At 45.8% G+C, this 25,363-nt stretch overlaps 1 protein-coding gene across 1 annotated transcript in view; it reads right to left on the reverse strand.

Moving 5' to 3' along the window:
- LOC126260215 (uncharacterized) overlaps positions 1–25,363 on the reverse strand; it is a 106,558-nt gene that overhangs the window by 60,419 nt on the left and 20,776 nt on the right. Inside the window, exon 2 of the mRNA XM_049957511.1 lies at positions 19,358–19,513. Coding sequence (XP_049813468.1) covers positions 19,358–19,513 — 156 coding nt within the window. The remainder of the gene's footprint in view (positions 1–19,357; positions 19,514–25,363) is intronic.

Here is a 25,363-nt window from a genome sequence, read left to right on the forward strand (position 1 = left end):
CCTTCTTGCAACATACAAGGGACAAACAAAACTTGTGTCATTGTACATCCTTCGTTCTTCTTCTGCAGTGAACTTGTTTGGTTTCGATTTATTTCAGTTGTTTAACTTGTCTATAGTAAATCAGGTCCTATCAGTGAACCAGACTGTGCCTTCAGACAGTGTTTCTCGTCTGTGTGAAGAATTTGCAGACATTTTTGCACCGGGCCTTGGTTGCGCTAAGAACTATAAAGCACATCTGGAACTGAAAGTAAATGCGCAACCGAAATTTTTCAGATCGCGCAATGTTCCCCACGCATTGCGTGATGAGGTCGCAAAAACATTACACGATTTGGAATCACAAGGTGTAATTGAACGTGTGCAGGCTTCTCTCTGGGCATCACCGTTAGTAATTTTGCCAAAACCCTTCCGGAAAATTGAGACTTTGTGTGGACTTTAAGGCGACAGTGAATCCACAACTAGTGACTGCAACTTTTCCTTTACCCCGCCCGGAAGATCTTTTTGACAAACTGTGCCCGGGTAAATATTTTTCGAAGTTGGACCTAGCAGATGCGTACTTGCAAATACCGCTGGACGAAAAATCCCAGCGCGTTTTGGTGGTTAACACGCATCTTGGTTTGTATCGATTCAAACGACTGCCATTCGGGTGTGCATCCGCCCCTGCATTGTTTCAGCAATATCTGCAAACTGTTTGTGCGTCGGTCCCTACTGCAGCAAACTATCTGGACGATATTGTGATCTCCGGACAGACGGAAGAAGAACATTTAGCCAATCTCAGAACATTATTTCAGGTCTTGCGACAAAATGGTCTTCTCTTGCGGAAGGACAAATGTGTGTTTTTTGCTCGGGACTTGCCCTACCTGGGACATGTACTCAATGCCCAAGGCATGCATCCCAGTCCAGAGCACCTCCGTGCCATACAAGACTTGCCTTCGCCGCAGAATTTGAAGCAGCTACAGAGTGTGCTGGGAAAAATTAATTATTACCACAGATATGTACCGCATGCCTCTTCCATTTCAGCTCCGCTTCATCGCTTACGCCGTAAAGGTGTTCCGTTCGTCTGGACGACGGAATGCGAACGCGCCTTTCGCCAGTTGAAATCGGCGTTGCTTTCCAATACTTGCCATACGCCATTCGATCCCCAGAAACCCCTTTTGTTGATGGTGGATGCATCGGATTTCGGGATCGGTGCTGTGCTTGCGCACAAAGATGGATCGCACGATCGGCCTATTGCCTTTGCGTCCAAATTGCTCTCGTCTGCGCAACGAAATTATTCACAGATCGAGAAAGAAGCATTGGCTCTCGTATTTTGTGTTACTAAGTTTCATGATTTTTCGTATGGTCGTCACTTTACCATAATCACAGACCACAAACCATTGACATCGCTTTTTCATACGAACAATCCTGTACCTCCACGTACAGCGCAGAAATTCATTCGCTGGTCTATTTTCCTCTCGCAGTACCGATAAGATATCTTGTATCGGTCCACTGCTAAGCACGGAAACGCCGATGCGTTGTCCCGTTTGCCTGTTGCTGAGGATAGAGCATTCGATTCTTCCGAACTTGCTTGCATGTTCATTGATGTGGAAACCGATGACGTGGTCGAATCGTTTCCGATTGATTTTCGTCGTGTAGCTACAGCCACAGCTGCTGACCTTGTCCTTGCTACCGTTCTGCGTTTTGTTGCTACGCAATGGCCCTTGTCAAAGTCACAGATCGGGGATCCGTTGGTTCGCCGCTTTTTTGCTCACAAGGAGAGACTTTTTGTTCGACGTGGTGTTTTGCTGTTGCGTTCTGATAATGATCAGTCCAGGGTCGTGGTCCCACGTTCGTTACAGTCCTCTGTCTTAGGGCTTCTCCACCAAGGACATTGGGGTATAGTGCGAACGAAACAACTTGCTCCTCAGCACTGTACTTAGTTCGGAATCGATGCCGCGATTACGAATATGTGCTCTTCTTGCATGGCGTGTGCCGAACATCAATCCGCACCACCGCGGAAGTTCTTTGCATGGCCAAAAACCACTTCCCCTTGGCAACGCTTACACATCGATTTTGCTGGTCCATTCTGGAATGCTCGATGGTTGGTTGTTGTCGATTCCTTCAGTAATTTTCCTTTTGTTGTCTGGATGTCTTCCACGACGTCTTCTGCCACCATCCAAGCGTTATCCGCTATCTTTTGCATTGAAGGTCTTCCACAGACTATTGTTTCTGACAATGGCTCACAATTCATGTCCGCAGAATTTCAGTCATTCTGCAAGGCCAATGGTATTCAACATCTGACGTCCGCGCCGTTTTCGCCACAGTCAAACGGTGCCGCTGAACGATTGGTCCGGACTTTCAAGTCACAGATGTTGAAGTTAAAAGAGTCGCATTCTCGGGAGGACGCGTTATTGCTCTTTTTGTCCTCGTATCGCTCTCAGCCCCGAGATGGTCGCTCGCCGGCTGAGTAGCTCCACGGTCGTCCTCATCGAACCTTGATGTCTTTGCTACATCCGCCGCATCAGGTTCCTGTGCAGCGGCAGACTCCTGCTTTTGCCCCAGGCGACGTTGTCTACTATCGTAACTATCGAGGCTCACGGCGTTGGCTCGAAGGGCGCATTCTTCGCTGCCTCGGCCGCGCTCTGTATCTGGTTTTTGGGGCCTGTGGTGAGGTGCGTCGGCATCTCAATCAACTGCGCCTCTGTCGTCGCACGGGTTCTGACGCTCCCCGTCTGCTTTCAGCGACGGTGCCGTCCGGTCAGCGCCCTGGGGACCCATCTACTGGCTCGCTCCAGCCCCAGGTGTTACCGACGCTGCCTTCCATTTTGCCCCATGGCGACGCGCCGCCGCCGCCGCCTGTTCTCCCGCCGGCGACGCCTGCAGCGGACGCGTCGCTGCAACCGCCGGGCGACTCCCTGGGTCACGCGCCGCCGTTCGCTTCCCGTGACCAGTTGTCCTCCGACATGGACCTCTTGCCCGCTCCGGACCATATGGCGTCATCGCCCGTCGGGTGCCCCGGCCCGATGGAGGTCGACCCTTCGGCCCCTCCTGTCTCTCTGCGGGCGCATACAACGCATGTTGGCGTGCACCCTGGAGCAGGTTTTCAGGCGTTTCCTAGCTCCCCTCGGACCGAATGGCAGGGTGCGGGTGGCACAGCCTCGCCTGTTGTTAGGCTCCCCACCTCGTCGCATACGTCAACATGGGGTCCTCCCCACGGCGGGCGGAAGCCTTATACCACAACCGTACGCCGATTTGCGGGGGAGGAATGTGGCGTCACCGCCAGACACCACACTTGCTAGGTGGTAGCCTTTAAATCGGCCGCGGTCCGTTAGTATACGTCGGACCCGCGTGTCGCCACTATCAGTGATTGCAGACCAAGCGCCGTCACACGGCAGGTCTAGAGAGCCTCCCTAGCACTCGTCCCAGTTGTACAACCGACTTTGCTAGCGATGGTTCACTGACAAAATACGCTCTCATTTGCCAAGACGATAGTTAGCATAGCCTTCAGCTACGTCATTTGCTACGACCTAGCAAGGCGCCATTATCAGTTGCTATTGATATTGTGAAGAATGTACAGACAAGAGCTACGTTCAACATTGATGGATTAAAGTTAAGTATTCCACCAAGTACCACCTTTTTTCTGAAGTCAGAATTCCTTGTCCTGTTCCAGACCTCCCGCCAGCCTGCGTGAGCTTAAACGCGTGCCATTCAGCTTCCTCCAAACTCCGTGGATTGGCTCCTGCCAATCCACAACAATCTCCACGTTAGCAGGGGTAAAAGACAACGACTGAGTGTTTATCTACAAATTGAACAAAAAAATGGCTGTAAGCACTATGGGACTTAACATCTGAGGTCATCAGTCCCCTATAACTTAGAACTACTTAAACCTAACTAACCTAAGGACATCACACACATCCATGCCCTCGGCAGGATTCGAAGCTGCCACCGTAGTGGTCACGCGGTTCCAGACTGTAGCGCCTAGAACCGCTCGGCCTGTCTGGCTTGCGACTACGAGGTCATCGGTCTCATAGCATTAGGGAAGAAATTCGGCCGGGATTTGGCTGGAGCGATTTAGGGAAATCACGGAAAACCTGAATCAGGATGGCCGGATGCGAGATTGAACCGTCGTCCTCCCGAATGCGAGTCCAGTGTGCTAACCACTTCGCCACCTCGCTCGGTGACGCAATATGGAGTATTCAGATTGATTATGGAGAGGATAGTGAGAATAACTGCAGAGCAGACGAAAATTTGAATACAATAGTCAGTTTCAGCTGGCTGCGAGGGACAAGGTGTACCCCCATACAGCTGTATCGAACTATTGTTCAGTCTAAAGGCCCCAACTGTCATCGGCTAGCTGAGAATTAATGATACGATAGTGGGAAATGAGATATAGAAACCTCTAATCACATGAAACTTCCTGGCAGATTAAAACTGCGTGCCAGGTCGTGACTCGCACCTCGAACCTTTACGTTGCTGCATGGGATAACTTTGTTGTTGCTTAAAACGACTAGGCTGTGGGTAGCTCCGACATTCTGGACTATAGTGGACTTCGGTCCGGCACAGTCTTTTCAGTGTGTTGGATAAATTAATTGATCACAAGGTTGCTAATGCGGCCAGCACGAATAGTTCTTCTTCCCCAACGTCTTTATCTCACAGTAGCACTCCCACCCTGCATGGATGTGTTCCAGTCTCTGTCTGCCTCTACAGTTTCTCTCCCTTTGTGGCTCTCATCTGTCCACTCATGTTTCACCACATGTCCTCCCATCCCGTCCCTCCTCGTCAGTGGCTTTCGTATTATGTTCTTTCCTTGCCGATTCTACGCACAACCTCCTAATGCCTGACCTTATAAATCCACGTAATTTTCAGTACTCTTGTACAGCACCACATCTCAAACGCTTAGATTCTCTTCTTTCCGGTTTTCCCAAGTGACTCGCTATCGTACAACGCTGTGCTCCAGCCACGCATCCTCGGAAGCTGCCTCAGCTGGCGCAGTGGGCCGCCCCGCAGGCGTCAGGAAGGAGAGTGGGGGCGGTTTAGGCGTATTATAACACGGATGTTGTGCCGCACCGTCTCTCCCTATCGGCTGCCGACCCTGCACGAGCGCAAAATATTTTTGTCTTACAAGCCTTTGAAGCGCTGGTTTTTCAAACCGACGACAAATGTATTTTCTTCGACACTTTGGAGGCGTTGCGTGAGGAATTTTCTTCTCTCTTTGGAACCGGCATGAGTCACGGCGTTGCCCGGCTTCCAGCGCGCTCACTAAGTCATGTCGCTGTCCGCTCGAGCGGCAATAAATTTTTACGCCAATATCGTCGAGATAATGCCCTACGCTGCTATTCGTAATAAACAAAAACTTAACGGCAAACTCCACTTCGCGGCGATTTCAGATCCTGTACACTCACTCTGTGGTGGATTCGCACGCAATTATTTGTGCATCAGGGCTTCTGACGACCAAACTCGCAACAGATCACTACCTTCCCGGCTGTTGACGCACTATTTGGTTTGTGTCGCTACAGTCGCATTCCTTTGGGCGTTGACAGCGCACCTGCGATTTTCCAGTGCAAACTTTAACAAATTATAAGCGATATCCCCAGTTGTAGCAGCTGTTTAGATGACACAGTTTTATTGAGCTGTACGGAACACTTTGCCACTCTCTGCCTGTTCGTCTCGAAACTTCAGCAGAATCGCCCAAAGTGGAATTTAGATAAATGTGAATTCTTCCAATCTCAAGTGAAATACCTACTTGTGTGCCACATCGTTAGCAAACAGTGGCTTAGAACCGACGCCGAAATACACTACATGCCTAAAGTATCCGGACACTCCCAAAAACGTACTTTTTTCATGTTACGTGCATTGTGCTGCCACCTACTGACAGGTACTCCATATCAGCGACCTCAGTAGTCATCACACATCGTGAGAGAGCAGAATAGGGCGTTCCGCGGAACTCACGAACTTCGAACGTCGTCAGGTGACTGGGTGTCACTTGTGTCATACGTCTGTACGCGAGATTTACACACTCATAAATATCCGTAGGTCCACCGTTTCCGACGCGATAGTGAAGTGGAAACGTGAAGGGACACGGACAGCATAAAAGCGTACAGGCCGACCTCGTCTGTTGACTCACAGAGACCGCCGACAGTTGAAGAGGGTCGTAATGGGCCGGCCTCGTGACCGAGCGGTTCTACGCATTTCAGTCCGGAAACGCGCTGGTGCTACGGTCGCAGGTTCGAATCCTGCCTCGGGCATGGATGTGTGTGATGTCCTTAGGTTAGTTAGGTTTAAGTAGTTCTAAGTTCTAGGGCACCGATGATCTCAGATGTTAAGTCCCATAGTGCTTAGAGCTAAGGAAAGAATCGTAATGTGTAATAGGCAGACATCCATCCAGACCATTACACAGGAATTCCAAACTACACCAGGATCCACTGCAAGTACTATGAGAGTTAGGCGGAAGGAGAGCAAAATTCGATTTTTCGTCGAGCGGCTGCTCATAAGACACACATCACCGTGATAAATGCCAAACGACGCCTCGCTTGGTGTAAGGAGCGTAAACATTGGATAGTTGAACAGTGGAAGAATGTAGTGTGGCGTGACGAGCACTATAGACGATGGGGCGATCGGATGGCAGGGTGTGGGTAAGGTGAATGCCCGGGCGAATGACGTCTGCCAGCGTGTGTAGCGACAACACTAAAATTCGGAGGCCGTGGCGTTATGTCGTGGTCGTGTTTTTCATAGAAGGAGTTTGCCCCTCTTGTTGCTTTGTGTGACACTTTCACAGCACTGACCTACATTGATGTTTTAAGCACCTTCTTGCTTCCCACTGTTGAACAGCAATGCGAGGATGGCGATTGCATCTTTCAACACGATCGAGCACCTGTTCATAATGCACGGCCTGTGGCTGAGTGGTTACACGACAATAACATCCCTGTAATGGACTGACCTGAATCCTGTAGAACACCTTTGGGATGTTTTGGAACGCCAACTTCGTGCTAACCGTCACCGACCGACATCCAAACCTCTCCTCAGTGCAGCACTCCGTGAAGAATGGGCTGCCATTCCCCAAGAAACCTTCAGAACCTGATTGAACGTATGCCTGCGCGAGTGGAAGCTGTCATCAAGGCTAAAGGTGGGCCTACACCATATTGAATTTCAGCATTACCGATGGAGGGCGCCACGAACTTGTAAGTCATTTTCAGCCACGTGTCCGGATACTTTTCATCACATAGTGTATGTGGAAGCCAGTACTCACTGACCTACACCAACAAACCCAGAGAATCTATTAAGTCTTCTTTGGAAAAATAAAGTACCATTCCAACTGCATAACCCAGGTACCTGAGACAGCTAAACATTTAAATAATTTACACAAAAATGAGCATCATTCGCTTCCTTTCGACATCTGCCTGTCAGGCAGCATTAGAAGACTAAAAACAGCGTTTCGAAAGGTTCCACTCCTAGCTAATCTAGATCCCGCCAGACCTTTCATCCTGTCCACTGAAGAATCACAAAAAGACATTGAAGTAGTTCTCTCCTATGAGATTTATCTGTTGTTACGCACAAAACCTCCCACGCCACGCATTCATGCGCACGATGTCTGTCTGATAGGGCAGTGGATTACTTGATGGAAAATGAAAGTTTTGTCTTGACAGGTCGTACAAGCTTTATTGCGAGCCAGCCAATGGCGAAGGTGGATGGCAGAATTCGTTTCGATGATGGGTCGTGCCTGACACACAGGGACAAACCCTGCTGCCTTGATGACTAGCAGTACAGTCCCTTCGTCTTGTGATAGCGAAACGGGCACATCCATCAGACTTCGTCATAGACCGTGGTCAGATTTTTGCTGGCTTTGCATACGTGCACTGTGTTTTCGTGGTTGTTCATTACCTAGCTTCCACTTTATGGAGCACTAAATTTATTTCTGTGACATATTTTGGAGTGGAGTTTAGGAAACGTTAGATCTCTCTTTGCACGTTCAACTTATTTGGAAAACATAGATATCTATACCCAACTTCCAGTAAGTCATCAAAGATTTCGAGAGTTTACCTCATCGCTCTTCCAGTCGTAGAGTGATGTTTCTGGGATTAACTCTAATTTGTGACGATTTTTAAAAAACGACTCATTGCTGACTGAACTGTATGTGCAAAAGAAGAAATTTATCCTGTAACGAAACACTGATCACCACAGGGTTTTTACGGATTATTGTCACTCCCGCTGGTCTTTGTTAACCTCTCACGTGTTCCACACCTCCACATGCTCTCACTGAAGAACCACATTCTTGTGATGTGTCACGTTCATTTTAATTGCATTCAAGGCTGTGAGGAAATATCCTACCTTGATCAGATTTGCAGCTTTATCAAACAAAATTTTCAGACATGCTGGTAAGTTTGTGTTGCCGTTGAAGCTTGAGACACGAGCTTTCAGAGACGGGACATCGAGGCAGTTCCTGCTACCACACGAGCTCAGGGTTTTCAGATTATTACCAGATGATGTAGTGCGCAGATTGCAGAAACGTTTGCACTGCGTGACGTGCAATTCCTTTAGATACATAGTTAGTAACTACATGAAAGCTAGAGTCACGACTGTGAGGTGTGAATAACACATTACTTATGCCTCTAAAGCTCGCCGTTATTTTTGGAATACAAAAACACCACATCTTCTAATATGGAACCAAATTTCACTTCATCGAAGACCAGAATCCACTCCTTGCACGTTTTGGACGTAAATCAAACGAAATTTTCAGACATACTGGTAAGTTTGTGCTGAGACATGTATGTGAGGGAATCGTCTTTCTCGTTTTCTTTTCGACTTGTAATAGTAAACAGTTTCATCATTGGAACTGTAATAATGGAAGAAAATATGACGTCCCTTCTCTTCATCTTCTTTTCGTAACGCATCTGTCAACTGCGAGCAACATAAAGACAAGGAGAAGACCAATATTCATCAGAAAAAACAAACCTTCGTACCCAATGAAGGGTCGGCCTGAGTAGCCGAGCGGTTCTAGGTGCTACAGTCTGGAACCGCGCGACTGCTACGGTCGCAAGTTCGAATCCTGCCTCGGGCATGGATGTGTGTGATGTCCTTAGGTTAGTCAGGTTTAAGTAGTTCTAAGTTTTAGGGGACTGATGACCTCAGAAGTAAAGTCCCATAGTGCTCAGAGCCATTTGAACGATACCAAATGAAGGAAAATAAACTAGGATTGCAGCACCGAATGAAATATATAAGTCTAAAAGTTTAGACACAAATATGAACAAAAGGCATAAACAGAAGTTCTCTGCACACATTGGTTTTAAAGCAAAACCACTAAATCAGTTTAAAAGTGTTTTATCAATAAATATGTGCAGAAATTTGTGTTTTTCCAGCAAGTAGTGTGAAAAAGACAATAAATAACATTACTGAGCTTATGTATTGTTGACGGGAAAAAATTGCATAAAACCGCCCGAACATAAGGCACATTAACGCGGCTGACACAAATAAGCAACATCTCGCGGATTACGTGGCCAACAGTGAGCCTGTTGGTCCCCAAGGGTTGAAACCTTCAGCACCAAACAGATGTGGGACTTTCATATACCTGTGAACTCGGAGATAAATTTATATGCGGTACACGTATGCCCCACCGGTCACGAGAGGGTTAACATTGTTTCCTCTGTACAGGAGTTATTTTGGACCAGGTTAATTTTAGGGCAGCGCCTTGGAAACTATATTTTTTTGTGAAGATTGCGGAGGCCGTCACAGAGGCTTCTATGTTGAAGAAGGACGCCGGGAGCGTACAGACACATTCCTGAAATGTAGTTGGCGCTGTGGGAGCAGACAGGTAACGGCAGCGTGGCCGGTTTGGAGGTATGCGCTCAGAAGTCCCTGAAAAGACACCGCTTCCTTTAACGACGGCCGTTAAGGGTCGCAACGGAACACAGTGCCTCCCTCTCTCTCATCTCCGCTTTATAGGTATTTCATTGTTTGCATTTTTCTAAGCTGCTTCCAAATGATGCTCGATAACCATTAATTTGATACTGAATACTCCTTCTCGATACTAAACACACTTTCCTACCAAGTTCAGGGATTGACATTCTGTTTGTGTTACCTTTTTAAGTCCGGAATGCTGAATAAATCGCAGACATTTAGTCGAATTTGGATTGCGGAACTACCCTTTGTATTCCTCTAAAATCCCACGGTTGTTTTCGAGGAACGAAAATTCAAAGTGGCTGTTTTATTCACGCCTTTAGGTAGGACCGAGTCATGGCACACGGTATCCATTGCCTGTTACCGGAAGCGGCGGGCAGCCGAGCTGTAACAGCACAAAGTCTGTCGCTACTCTCACTTCTGATGGGCCACATTACACTCGCCTTTTTTCGGCTTACTCTCAATCCATATTCTGTGTTCTTTAGACTGTTCATCCCATTCAACAAGTTCTGCAATTCTTCCTCATTTTCACTGACGATAGCAATGTCGTCAGCGAATATCATCACTGACATTCTTTCACTCTGGATTTTAGTCTCCCTTATGAGACTTGCTCTTATGCCCATTACTGCCTCTTCGATATAAAGATTAAACAGTAGAGGAGAAAGATTGTATCTCTGTATTACGCCCTACATGGGTGGTTCTCGATCACAAGGCCACGGGCTCTCTGAGCCGTACAACTCTTTGTTTTCCGCTATTTTGTCGAAAGTCGACATGTTAAGAAACGTGGCTGTTGTACTTAAGGTTTATAGTTTATATAAAAAACAGCTACCAGCCACATGTATGGTTTAAAAAGGTTTATTATCTTCAGACCATGACCGGTTTCGGATTTTTCATTACAAATCCATCTTCAGATGGCAGGTTACAAGCATTCTTAGTTGGACCTAGTTTTACTTATGTTATTCGCTTGCTGCACTGGGAAAGAAAAGAAATATTTTTGTTGTCATATCGGTAATGGTATTTTTACGAAAGATTTACTTCTTTTACAAAATCTAATTGCTCATGAGACCTAGTTTTGTTTATGTTATTCGCTTGCTGCACTGGGAAATAAACCATCTCATGAGCAATTAGATTTTGTAAAAGAAGTAAATCTTTCGTAAAAATACCATTACCGATATGACAACAAAAATATTTCTTTTCTTTCCCAGTGCAGCAAGCGAATAACATAAACAAAACTAGGTCCAACTAAGAAGGCTTGTAACCTGCCATCTGAAGATGGATTTGTAATGAAAAATCCGAAACCGGTCATGGTCTGAAGATAATAAACCCTTTTAAACCATACATGTGGCTGGTAGCTGTTTTTTATATAAATTATAAATCTTTGTTTTCCTTTTTAGGAGTATCCAGAATTTATAAAAAAAAATAGTTGTTTGTGTAACGGGAGCTTAACTCCCACAACAGTGTCGTCTAGACATTGTTATGGGAGTTAAGCTCCCGTTACACAAACAACTATTTTTTTATTTTTTTATAAATTCGCAAAGAAATTTCAGTTGCTTAGTGCCGTCATTAGTGTGTGTGTGTGTGTGTGTGTGTGTGTGTGTGAGTGTGTGTGTGTGTGTGCGCACGCGTGCGCGCGCGCCCGCGTTTGTTTATGTTCGTGTCGACTTTTCTTTAGAGTTTGTTATACAATTTCATAGTCGATGACCGATTACTGAAACGAAGTCGATAGCGACACCAAGCATCGGACCCTCTGACTCCAGCCAATATTGTTGTTGTTGTCTTCAGTCCTGAGACTGGTTTGATGCAGCTCTCCATGCTACTCTATCCCGTGCAAGCTGCTTCATCTTCCAGTACGTACCGCAACCTACATCCTTGTGAATCTGTTAAGCGCATTCATCTCTTGGTCTCCCTCTACGATTTTTACCGTCCACGCTGCCCTACAGTACTAAATTGGTGATCCCTTGATGCCTCAGAACATGTCCTACCAACCGATCCCTTCTTCTAGTCAAGTTGTGCCACAAATTCCTCTTCTCCTCAATTCTATTCAGCACCTCCTCATTAGTTACTTGATCTACCCATCTAATCTTCGACATTCTTCTATAGCACCATATTTCGAAAGCTTCTATTCTCTTCTTGTCTAAACTATTTATCATCCGCGTTTCATATCCATACATGGCTATACTCCATACAAATACTTTAAGAAACGACTTCCTGACACTTAAATCTATACACGATGTTAACAAATTTCTCTTCTTCCAGAACACTTTCCTTGCCATAGCCGGTCTACATTTTGTATCCTCTCTACTTCGACCATCATCAGTTATTTTGCTCCCCAAATAGCAGAACTTATCTACTACTGCAATTGTCTCATTTCCTAACCTAATTCCCTCCGCATCACCTGATTTAATTTGACTACGTTCCATTATCTTCGTTTCGCTTTTATTGATGTTCATCTTATATCCTCCTTTCAAGACACTGTCCATTCCGTTCAACTGCTCTTCCAAGTCCTTTGCTGTCTCTGACAGAATTACAATGTCGTCAGAAAATGTCATAGTTTTTATTTCCTCTCCATGGATTTTAATTCCTACTCCAAATTGTTCTTTTGTTTACTTTACTGCTTGTTCAATATACAGATTGAATAACATCGGGGATAGGCTGCAACCCTGTCTCACTCCCTTTCCAAACACTGCTTGCCTTTCGTGCCCCTCGACTCTTCTAACTGCCATCTGGTTTCTGCACAAATTGTAAATAGCCTTTCGCTCCCTGTATTTTACCCCTGCCACCTTCAGAATTTGAAAGAGAGTATTCCAGTCAACATTGTCAGAAGCTTTCTCTAAGTCTACAAATGCTAGAAACGTAGGTTTGCCTTTCCTTTCCTTAATCTATTCTCTAAGATAAATCGTAGGTTCCAACATTTCTACAGAACCCAGATCTTCATCGAGGTCAGCTTCTACCAGTTTTTCCATTCGTCTGTAAAGAATTCATGTTAGTATTTTGCAGCCGTGACTTATTAAACTGATAGTCCAGTAATTTTCACACCTGTCAACACCTGCTTTGTTTGGGGTTGGAAATATTACATTCTTTTTGAAGTGTGAGGGCATTTCGCCTGTCTCATACATCTAGCTCACCAGATAATAGAGTTTTGTAACGGCGGGATCTCCCAAGGCTATCTGTAGTTCTAATGGAATGTAGCCTACTGCTGGGGCCCCAACCAAAATTAATATTACATAAATTCTTATTAACATTAAAAACGAAAATACTTCCTGCTATTCTACAAAATTATATTTATTTGGACACGAACCGGCTTTCGGCTTTTTGGGCTATCTTCAATTGACAACTGAATGTCGCAAACACAGATGAGCATGATGTGCGACTTAACAGGTTTTGTTTGTGTAGATGATACGAAAATGACAGAGCATTTACATAGCAAAACATCACATACGAATAAGTACACTAATAGAAAAGGGAGATTCAAAGTTTTTATGTCGAGAAATAATTAACAACAGACGCTAAATAAGATGAATTTACAGCCTGAATCTAGTATTTGTAACGAAAACTTAATTGAACGGAGGGGAAAATGGAAGCCGAGTCTCATAATTGAATACTTTGCTGGCATTCTGTGCCATGTGTTTCCTGATTTCGAATATTTCCAGAAGGTTCATCTTTTTGCTTTTCTTAACAGGATGTATAACGTCACATTCTACGTCAGATGTATCGTTTTCTGCTAAGGAATCATCAGCAAAGGTTGAATCATACAATGTAGGCTTTCACTACCGGATGGTACTGTTGTTGATAATTCTTCCGGGTTATATGGCCGTGGTCCATGGAATACTTCTATTCCTAACGTTTCGTCCAATTCTACGGTGGACATCCTCAGAGGTATGGCTGGTCCTGTTGAGTCCTGCCAACAACAAAGGTTGAATCTTTCTCTCTTAATCTCCAGCTTGTTTCAGTTTCACGTAGCCTAATAATTGCCACATCCCTGCCTGACTGACCAATGTACACTTTTTCACGCTGCTTGCCAGTGACTTTATGCACACCACTCTGTCCAGAGGGTTGCAGGTTGTCTTCGCTACTCAATAAAAATTTTGGTATCTTACTGGTATTATAAAGTGCAGGTCTTTAGTTGCGAGACTTTAACTAACTACGAAAAAAGAAAAATCGTAAAATTACACCATTTCTGTACGCTGGCCAACAGTGTTCGTTCAGTAACTGCAAACCCTGTAGCAAAATCCCATGTATTGGCCACATTTCAGATAACCTTGCAAAAAAGTTAGTCCTTCAACTAATATTAGAGGACAAAAGATAATGTTTTACACATGCAACCGCAACTCAAAGGCTTCAGGTGAATTAATACGTTTAACATACTACTCATAGCATTAAATTCTACATAACTTCGGAAGTATGACAGACTCGCAAAATCTAAGACCAGGCTCGGAATCTGCAGCGCGCCGAGGCGCAATAGTCAGCACACTGGCTGGAGTCACATGTGGGAGGACGGCGGTTCGAATCCTCGTCTCGTCATCCAGATTTAGGTTTCCCGTGATTTCCCTAAATTGCTTCGCATAAATGTCGGGATGATTCCCTCGGAACGTCATGGACGATTTCCTGTACCATATCCTATCGTAATCCGAGCTCATGCTCCGTCTCTACTGACCTTGTTGTAGATGGCACGTTAAACACTAATCTTACTTCCTTTTTTGGCAATGAGCATAAAAATTCCTTTAAGATGAGTTATTGTACATTTCACAAACGTTTAAAGTTTCTTAAAAATTACATTTATTTTATTTTTCTAAGATGCCAGATCGAGTTGTGGAAACAGTAGTCGACTTAAATACAATTGTTCCACAGTTATATATATATTACGATCAATTTAATGCGCAGAGGAAAACGTCTTTTGAGGTCAAACTGATACAAATCAAAGTAGTTTTGACCATCAGGCAGCTTAACCCTACTTTTAGGTACATATCATTACTGTAACCTCACATACCTTAAACTGATAGGCTACCAAGAAAGTAGATTACCTTTTTGGTACAATGTATGGGAAAAAATGTTTCATTCATGTGACAGTGACACTTAAAGACTGCTTTTCAACATAGTCTACACACAACTTAAGCATTTGTCATAGCGGCGAACACTTTGAAATGTCATTGTAACAAAATTTTGTAGCACGACTCTTCAACCACTTAGTCACCACCTCCCGCAACTGTTTCGATAGGCTACCTTCCGTGCAACTATTTGAGGCAACAACCTTCCTGGAATTTGTGGAAAACGAAACGAAAACTCCGGTTTTGTGAATGGACGGTTTCCTTGAGTCTGGTCATCGACTTTTGCGACTAGTTCATTTGTCACAATTAGAGCTGCTCTCTACTAAAACTACGGTTCGGTAGTTTTGATACAGTATGTAAATGAGGCAGGAAATGTATGATTACCGGTAGAAATGGTAGCATTGGTAGACAAAGACATATAAATGGATGTGTGTGAGAGTAACCAGGAGCCGACGACTTCTTTTTGTTTTTTTGTTTTTCGCATAATTAGAATCTTACATCGTTCGGTGTTAGACTACTGTGTATTTTTTATCCTTGAAAAGTAAAAACTGCATTTTCAAAGCAATTACTTTTGATCCAAGTACAGTTTACATGCACAAACAGGAAAAACTCTGTATACTTGTTTCGTTGTTTTGTTCTCAACAGAACGTTATTCATCATGATCAAAGGCAAAAGTTGCTTGTTATTATCAATAAGTGCGAAAGTTGTTTAGCAATAACAGAAATATGTTTTACGTAAGCTCGACAAAGTATTGAAGCGATGTTTGAGATGTTTTCGTTTCGAATTTCTTTTTAAGTTTACCTACTTTGAGGACATTGCGTTTTGTAATGCCATTTGATAAGTCTGTATTTTGGTGGGAAGAAGGTCAGTTGTGCTACCTCCAGTAACCTAACCCCCAATCGCCTAGAAAATGGCAGGAAGTTCAAATTCCAACAGGATAACGTGTCACTCCTAAGAAAATAGGCGTCACTCCTAAGAAAATCGCTGGAAGATAAGTCACTTGATGTTTCGCTGCTAATCTAAGAAAATCGTGGGAAGAATGTCAATTGGGCTACCTCCACTAACCTAAGTCACCCGACCTCCACTTCCTCCTACCAACTTGCACCAACTTTTAATTTTTTGGTGCATACTTGTATAGGGGAACGTGTTGTTTTATTAGTTTATGTTGTATGGCAAGTTGTTGATGTATTATTTTTGCTACATTGTCATGTCTTCTGAGGTATTCTGTATTTGCTAGTATTGTACATCCGCTTGTGATGTGATCTACTGTTTCTATTTGTTGTTTGCAAAATCTGCATTTATCTGTTGTGGTATTGGGACCTTTAATAATATGCTTGCTGTAATATCTGGTGTTTATTGTTTTATCCTGTATTGCAATCATGAATCCTTCCATCCCACTGTATATATTGCCTTTTCTTAGCCATGTGTTGGATGCGTCTTGATCTATGTGTGGCTGTGTTAGATGATACGGGTGCTTTCCAGGTAGTGGTTTCTTTTTCCAATTTACTTTCTTCGTATCTGTTGATGTTATGTGATCTAAAGGGTTGTAGAGGTGGTTATGAAATTGTAGTGGTGTAGCCGATGTATTTATATGAGTGATTGCTTTGTGTATTTTGCTAGTTTCGGCTCATCTATAAAGAATTTTCTTAAATTGTCTACCTGTCCAAAATGTAGGTTTTTATGTTTATTATTATTATTATTATTATTATTAATTAAGAGATGTTTGGCTATCTTGATGTAAATGTATTGCATTATTTGGGTGTGGTTCGCATGTCTGTAGGCTGTGCAATGCATTATTTTTGATGGTTTAAAATTAGCAAGCATGTGTGTAGAGCTTTATACATGACTTATGTAGGAGTAGATTGCAGGTCTGTATCCTGTGGGACATGTCAGAGCGTGTGTTCTGTGATGCATATACTCCACCCCTAAATAAAATACTCGAAAATAAATAAAGTACACTCATTCCTCTCTCCATCAGCCTAGTGCAGGCTGAGTCCTTTTACCACCTGCCCCTAGGAAGAGGCGGCAGCCTGGTGACTTAGGTTAGAGCTTCATTTGCAGCAATTTTCTGACATTGGTAGCGAAAGCAGAAGTGACCTTTCTTTACTGCCAGAATTCAAACTTGCCGCCAGTTCCTAGGAGGAGGTGGTGGTCAGGTGGATGAGGCTAGTGCAAGTATCCTTTCTTTGCCACAATTTTCTTTGGTTGGTAGTGAAAGCACAAGTGACGTATCTTCCCGCGATTTTCTTAGGTGTGACAAATTATCATGTTGGAATTGGAACTTCGCGCGATTTTTATTGGAAATGGAGTTAGGTTAGTGGAGATAGGCCAAGTTTACAATCTTACACCATGTGGTGGATACACCGGGTGCAGCCATCTTGAATAACGGTACATGCATCATGTTCTGACATGAAGGTTGTGCTCTCTGGTGTCATCGATGTGAAGTCGACTCTGGATCTCGTGGTGGTGGACACACTGGGTGCATCCATCTTGAATAACGGTACTTGCGTCATGATCTGACGTCATGGTGGCGTCCTCTAGTGCTGGCGCTGTGTACTAAGTCAGTTGGAGTCCAGACCTAGTGGTGAATACACTGGGTGTCGCCATCTTGGATTATATCACAAATGAAAGCGCCCTCGGGTGGTGGCAATGTGTACTAAGTCAGTTGAAGTCCTGGCCCTGTGGTGAACTCACCTGCATGGAATTGTTTAAGTAAAGTGTTATGTCCAAGTCCTTTTCCCACGAATACTTAGGAGGTGGTGGCAGTCTAAGGTTAGTGCAAGCGTGTTTTCTTTCATGTAATTTTGTTAGCTTAGTAGAGATATGGGAAATGAATTTTGTTTACCGCGAAAATTAAAAGTTGGTGCCAGTTGGTAGGAGGAAGTGACGGTCGGGTGACATAGGTTAGTGGAGGTAGCCCAATTGACATTCTTCCACGATTTTCTTAGATTAGCAGCGAAACATCAAGTGACTTATCTTCCAGAGATTTTCTTAGGAGTGATGCGTTATCCTGTTGGAATTTGAACTTCCCGCCATTTTCTATGGGGTTTGGGGTAGGTTAGTGGAGGTAGCCCAATTGACCTATCTTCCCACCAAAATTCAAACTTCCCGCCCAAATCCACCATCTTGAATGTCGTTATGCGCTGTTGCCAAGTCTACACGATGCCATCTTGGATGACGTCATCGCCGCCATGTTGGATACATCTGGCAACAATGGAATGTGGGGTGGCACCCCTGTAGTCCCACTACTTGTGTCTATTTTACTTGGGTGATGGTTGAGGCCTATAAAGTGGTCAGCGAATGATCTGTGTGAGGTATTACTTTTTAGGACTTGCAGTTGAAAAGCTATCAACAATTTTCAGAAGATGATGCCTCATAGTTCATAAATAATGATTTACCGCCAAGAGCCTGTCAGTAAAAATTTCTTTATTGAACAGCCAGTTTCGGTCACAGATCATTCTCGGGTTCATAAAAATATTTGCACCACCACACTAGACGATAAAATCTATGCTGTCAAATAATAAAATCCGTGAATTCGTCACTGGTGTGTAATAGCAAAATATTACGTCAGCAGTCATGAAATGTGACAGAGAGCGCACTCATTCATGTTATATTAACAGTCAGGTTTAAATACGAACGGAGGCATTCTAAATACTCAGAATGCTTCAGAATTTTCGTGCATGGTACAACTATCTATAATGACATACAGTCTGAAAGAAAACTAGAAAAATATTCAGTCTGACCTTGATAAGATTTCAAAGTGGTGCAATGCTTGCTTTAAACTGTAAAATATTGCAGTTCACAAAATGGAAAAATACATAGTATGCTATGACTACGAACAGAGGCATTCCATTGGCAATGTTAATGCCAACTGTAAATACTCGTATAACAGGACTGAGTACACTGCCTCGCATGATATAGTATTTTACTGTCTGACTCCAGTGACAAATTCAGGGATTTTGTTATCTGGCGCTATTGATTTCACGAGTTTATCGCCTAGTATGATGTTATAAATGCTTTTATGGGCGTTATGGTCCGCGCATCGAAACTGGTTGTTCAATTTAAAAAAAATTATCCGAAGATCTGGGCGGTAAATTGTGACGTTTTTCAAAGGCAGGCTGTCGGTATACAATAATGTAAAGAGGGTCCTGCGCAACCCAAGAGCCGCATGAAACTATTCTAGGCCAAATGTCGTTAGAGTAATTAGTAATTAAAATATGTTAGCAGAACTGAATAAAAATACCCATTGACAACGGCATAAGGATATTGAAACATGTTTGGGCAATTGTAAAAAACAGTTGTTTGTGCAATAGGTTGACACGAATGCTGAGAATTTAGTCTGCAAACGCGGTTGCTGCTAGTGCTCCGAAACAAAACGACGATTACATACAGCCACTTGACAGTCAGTGAGCTTAGCGCAGCACGCAGCTGCCCGCACCCCTCACCGTCTGACAGTTGTCGGCGCAAGCCACCTGCCCAGCTGCCACTCCGTCGCACTCTGTGTAGTCGGCCCGCGGCTGCCGCAGCGTGGGGACCGCAGCCACAGCCAGCGGTGACGTCACCGGCTCCCCCAGGGCGCCAGCGGCCGCACACGCCGACACCTGCGGACACAGAGAGATGTGCTGACGTCAGACTATGGCGTGCCTCAGCCTCCGCCCAATTTCCATCTTACGCAGGACGCAACTGATTCATTTCAGTGTGGCCGCTATGTGACTCACTTTATGTGATGTCTACGATGGTTTCCTTTTTATCAGCCTGCTTAACTTTTTTTATGTCATGACAACATCAACATTTTATGTCGTGCCAATGTCTTGAAATGGTTCATATAAATTCGGCTTAAAACTATGTCTGTACAGGGCGGTGCAGCGAAAACAGTCCACCGCCAATTCAATGGGTGGAGGAGCAACGACAGACGTTCAAGTGACTTCGAGAGTACCCTATGGAAGCGCGTCCGGCTAGCCGCGCGGTCTATCGCGCTGCTTCCCGAGCGGGAAGACGCGCCGGCGGATTAGTGTCGAGGTCCTGTGTGCCGGCCAGCCTGTGGGCTGCTTATAAGGTGGTTTTCCATCTGCCTCGGCGAATGCTGGCTGGTTCCCCTTATTCCACCTCAGTTACACTGTGTCGGCGATTGCTGTGCAAACACTGTCTGCACGTACGCGTACACCATAATTACTCTACGACGCAAACATCTGCTTCGTCGTTTCTAGGTCCCCAGTTCAATACACACATACACACACACCCCACGGATATGCTATTGCTATTCTACCTGTATGTTAATGACCTTGCAGACCATGTTAATACTGACGTCAGACTTTTCACAGGCGATACGGCTGTCTCTAATGAAGTACTGTCTGAAAGACACTGCACAAATATTCAGTTGGAACCTGATAAGATTTCAGAATGGTGCAGTGTTCAGAAAAGTAAAATTTTTTACTTCACTGAGTCACAGTTGGAATCGATAAACGTATACAAGTGCGTGGGTCTAGACTTTGTAGGAACATGAAATGGAACCATCACTTAAACTCAGTGGCAGGTAAATCAGGTGACAGACTTCGCTTTATAGGCAGAATCCACCTGAAATTCGATCAGCCTACAAAGTGGACTGCTTAAAAATCACTCGTGCCATCCATTCTACAAAGGGCGTTCAAAACGTTTTCCACAGTCGTCTCTATTTTTTTTATTTTTTGCAGCAGCACTAACAAATTTTTTGTAAACATACTTGGAACATTTAGCTATAAGTTAGTCTATAAAAGTATTTTCTTTTATTTACAGGTGAGCCATAATGGACCGTGAAGTAGATGTCAGGTTGCGACAATGGTCAGTGATGGAGTTCCTCTTCAAGAACGGCAATGACTCTGCCACATCGATTCACAGGAAGTTTCTCCCTATTTATGGGGAGGACACAGTGGTTGAAATGGTTCAAATGGCTCTAAGCACTATGGGACTTAACATCTGTGGTCAACAGTCGCCTAGACTTAGAACTACTTAAACCTAACTAACCTAAAGACATCACACACATCCATGACTGAGGCAGGATTCGATCCTGCGACCGTACCAGCAGCGAGGTTACGGACTGAAGCGCTTAGAACCGCTCGGCCACAGCAGCCGGCGGACACAGTGGATCGCAGCAGTATCTAGCGGTGGTTGTATAGGTTTAAAGAAGGTGATTTCTCTCTACACGACAATCCACGATGCAGTAATCGATGGCAGTGAGTGGTGTGAATAAGGAGACCATTGATCAAATCATCCAAAATAGATCTGTGACGACACGACAGCTTGCTGAAATGACTCGTCTGTCATTGGTTAGTGTGGTATCATTGGTACAGTCACTAGGGTACAGAAAAATCTGTGCACGTTGGTTGCCTGGATTATTGACAAGAGAAATGACAGCGATGAGGAAGTATGTGTCTGGGGGTCTCATGAAGACCTTTACTGAAGAGTGGAAACAGTGTGTTTTGACGGCGTCTTTACTCAAGATGAAACACGGTTGTTTTTAGAATTATATTGATACCTTCAGCTGCTGACAGGCGTTGGGGACAGATGAAATTGTGTGCCCTGGCGGGATTCGAACCCGGGATCTGCTCCTTACATGGCAGACGCTCTATCCATCTGACCATCGAGGGCACAGAAGATTGTGCGACTGCAGGGACTATCTCACGCAAGCTTCCCGCGAGACCCACATTCTCACCTTGTATGTCCACACACTACATACGTAGTGTCCCACCCCAACACTCATTACTCATGGAAGACATTCTTACCAAGTCCCGTAAGAGTTCGGGGAATATATGTGCATCCACACAGAAGAAGAAGGTCATGGCCGGTATTGCCAGAACTATAAATTTATATGGATATGGTTGTTTTTGTCCGAACCTGAGAGCAAAACCCAATCCATGGAGTGGCGTCGTTCAGGTTCCCGTCGGAAGAAGAAGCCAAGACTTCACGAACACCAGGCCGAAAGGTGATGGCTTCCCTCTACTGGGATCAGCGTGGTGTCATTTTCATTGACTTTTTGGAACCTGGCTGCACGATTAACCGGGACCATTACCGGTTGTCATTGCACAAGCTGCGACGTGCCATCAAGACCCCCGGACCACAGCTTCAGGGTCAGCTCATCAGACTACACCATGACAATGCCAAACCCCATACAACCCTTATGAGACAGGAGAAAATCAGGAAAATGGTTTGCAGAATTGTTCCTCATACTCCCTACAGTCCGGACTTGGCTCCATCTGAATTTTTCCTCTTTGGTCGTCTGTCTGGTACCTCGCGCCACGGAATTTGAATCCCTGCCAGACGTCATGGACGTCGAAGACCCATAGAGGTCTCTGTACCATCACGCTGTAAGCTGTGGCGGCGCGCGCCTCCTGGCCTGCATTTAGAGTGAGGGCGCCACAGTGGAACACGTGGTTGCAGTGGCCAATAGTGGCGTCCACGATCGAATACTTAAGCGCCTGCCTGTCGCTCAGCCTGCCAGTCTAACCTCGCATTTGACAGCGTATTGACTTTCGTATTGCTTTAAGAGTGGACGTGGTTGTCTTGTTTGGTTCGTTAGTCTGTTGTCTGTTCTTGTTATGTCGTAAGGTCCTTCGTTGGTCGTGTCCGTCTTCTCTCGTTGTATTGTTGTTCGTGGGCCTCTCCGCGTGTCCCACCGCGTTTTCGTCACTACAACCCCGCGACCGTTTCTGTCGCCGTTACAACGTTTTGGCGACGAGGTAAACGGTGGTCGGCATGGAGGCGAAGTTGGTCCGTCTGCTGAAGCGACAGCAGCAGCTCATATAGCAGCAGCAGCTCTAGTTAGACATCCTACAAAAGTCGCTGCAGCTGCTAACGGACAAAGTCGGTGCTCGGGACGCGTTATCGCAACAGCTTCAGAGTCCTCGGGTGACCGATGCTTTCCCGCGTCCGCCATCGTTTCCACCCTTTAATGACGCTAAAGAGGACTGGGAAATCTACTTACATCGGCTGAAACAACAGTTCACGATTTTTCAGCTCCCGGACGACTCCTTGCAGTTGTCGTTTTTGTCTTGGGCCTCTCCGGACACGTTCTTTCTTCTCCGCAAGTTGGCATCGTTGTCCGATCCTGTGGCTCTCTCTTTCCTGGAGATCTGCCTTTTGCTGACAAACTATAATTCCCAAGGCTACCATGTGGTCGCCTCTCAGCTGGAGTTCCACCAGTACCATAAACAGCCTGGTCAATCGTATCGTTCCTGGGTCACGGACTTGCAGGGTCTCAGCCGTCGATGCGATTTTACGTGCACCAACCAACAGTATAAGGCTTCGTATGCGGACCTCCTGATCTGGGATGTGGTGGTTCAGCTGCCTCCCGATCCTGAGGTCCGTATTTCGGCGTTGAAACTAGACAACCCCTCCTCGGAAGACATTCTCCGCATTGCCCACTCCTTTGAAATTGCTCAAGCGACTAGCGAGCGTCTTATGGCGCGACCGCAGGTGGCGGCGACCGCGGCGACACGACGGGTTCCGCCCTCCCGACGTAGACGTGGCCCGGCCGACAGAGGCCAGCGCCGTCCAGACTCCTCGTCGTCCTACGTCTCTGTGGCGTCGGCGCCTTCGGTCGCCCTTCGTCGCCGGTCGCGCGACCCACTTCCGTCTTGCCCACAGTGCTTTACTGCACATTCGCGGGCTGATTGTCCCCACCGCTGGGAAACGTGCACACTGTGTAGCACGGAGGGCCACATCCGATCGGTTTGTCGTAGTCTCCAGTCCTGCCCCTCCTGGGCCTCAAGATACAGTCAATACTCTGCAATCGGTCGTCCCACAGGACCACCTGTCAGCGCGGAAGCTTTTCCTCATGCTCCGCATTTTCATGGAGGATGTCAGTTTTCAGGTCGACACTGGGGCCACCTTCTTCCTGATTAATATGGTGGCATATACCCGGCTGGGCTCTGCTGCGTTGATGCCTCCCTCTCGATGTTTGGTCGCTTACAGAGACGGTTCCATTCCCCATCGTGGGCAGTTCGTCTTCCAGGAGACGTACAAGCGTGTTCCCCGGTTCCTTACCCTCTTTGTCGTCGACCGTCCGTCAGCTTCGAATTTATTTGGCCTGGATGCATTTCAACTGATTGGCTTTTCAATTTCCGACAAAGTTAAGGTTGTTTCCACGGCTGTTCCCTTTCAGGACTTGGACGATCTCTGCTCCGTTTTTGCGTCGTTGTTTCCACCAGATCTCGGATGTGCTTCCAGCTTTCAGGCGCACATCACCCTACGGCTGGATGCACAGCCTCGCTTTTTCTGGGCCTGGCCACTTCCGGTGGTCTTACGGCCCGCGGTCAAGCAGGAACTCCAGGCCATTGGCATGCTGGAGCCTGTCACTTACAGTGCTTGGGCGACACCACTGGTGGTCATACGGAAACCCAATGGGTCCCTTCGGCTGTGTGGGGACTTCGGCGCTACAGTCAATGCTCAGTCCCTTGTTGACACTTATCCGATTCCCCGACAGGAAGACCTTTTTGCCAAGCTTGCTGGGGGAGACCTAGCTGAGGCATACCACCAGTTGCCCTTGGATGCCGAATCTCAGAACATCATGTTTGTCAACACGCCTTTCGGATTGTATAAGTACAAGCGCCTTTCCTTTGGTGTCTCTTCGGCGCCGGCCATTTTCCAGCGATTTCTGGAGCAGCTTACACAGCCTATCCCTGCCTGTGTGAATTATCTGGATAACATCTTGGTCACCGGGAGCTTCCCCCAGGAACATTTGCAAAACCTCAGCGCCTTATTTCACACTCTGCAGTCTGCTGGTTTACGCTGTCGGCCCTTCCTCGTCCCAAACACTTATCTGAACTTCAGGTGTTTTTGGACAACATCACTTATTACTTAAAGTTCTTGCCCCAGGCTGCCTCCGTTGCTCAACCCCTCCATCACTTGTGTCGCAAAGATGTACCTTTTCAGTGGACCCCTGCCTGTGACCAGGCTTTTCTCTGTTTAAAGGTGATGCTGAAGTCCGCCCCTTTTCTTCGGACTGCCCCTTGGTTGTGGCGGCTGATGGATCGGCGTACGGCATTGGGGCTGTCCTTGCGCACCGGGATGCCAACAGCTCCGAACAGCCCATCGCTTATGCCTCTAAGACGTTGACCCCAACACAACAGAACTACTCACAGACTGAAAAGGAGGCTCTGGCGATCGCGTTCGCTGTCCAGAAATTTCACATCTATCTCTTTGGGGCAAAGTTCACCCTCCTGATGGACCATAAACCCTTGGTTACACTTTTCGGACCCCCATCCTCACCTGCCGGAGCAGACAGCTCAATGTCTCCAACGCTGGGCGTTGTTTTTACGTAATTACGCTTACACCATCCGGTATAAGCCTACCACCCACCATGCTAATGCGGATGCTTTGTCACGTCTCCCAGTGGGCCCCGATACTGCCTTTGACCAACAGGAGATCCTCAGCTTTCTCATTGATTCTGTCTGCCGGAATGCGCTGGACAGTCTGCC

The sequence above is a fragment of the Schistocerca nitens genome, chromosome 5 (genome assembly GCF_023898315.1).
Source record: "Schistocerca nitens isolate TAMUIC-IGC-003100 chromosome 5, iqSchNite1.1, whole genome shotgun sequence".
Lineage (NCBI taxonomy): Eukaryota > Metazoa > Arthropoda > Insecta > Orthoptera > Acrididae > Schistocerca > Schistocerca nitens.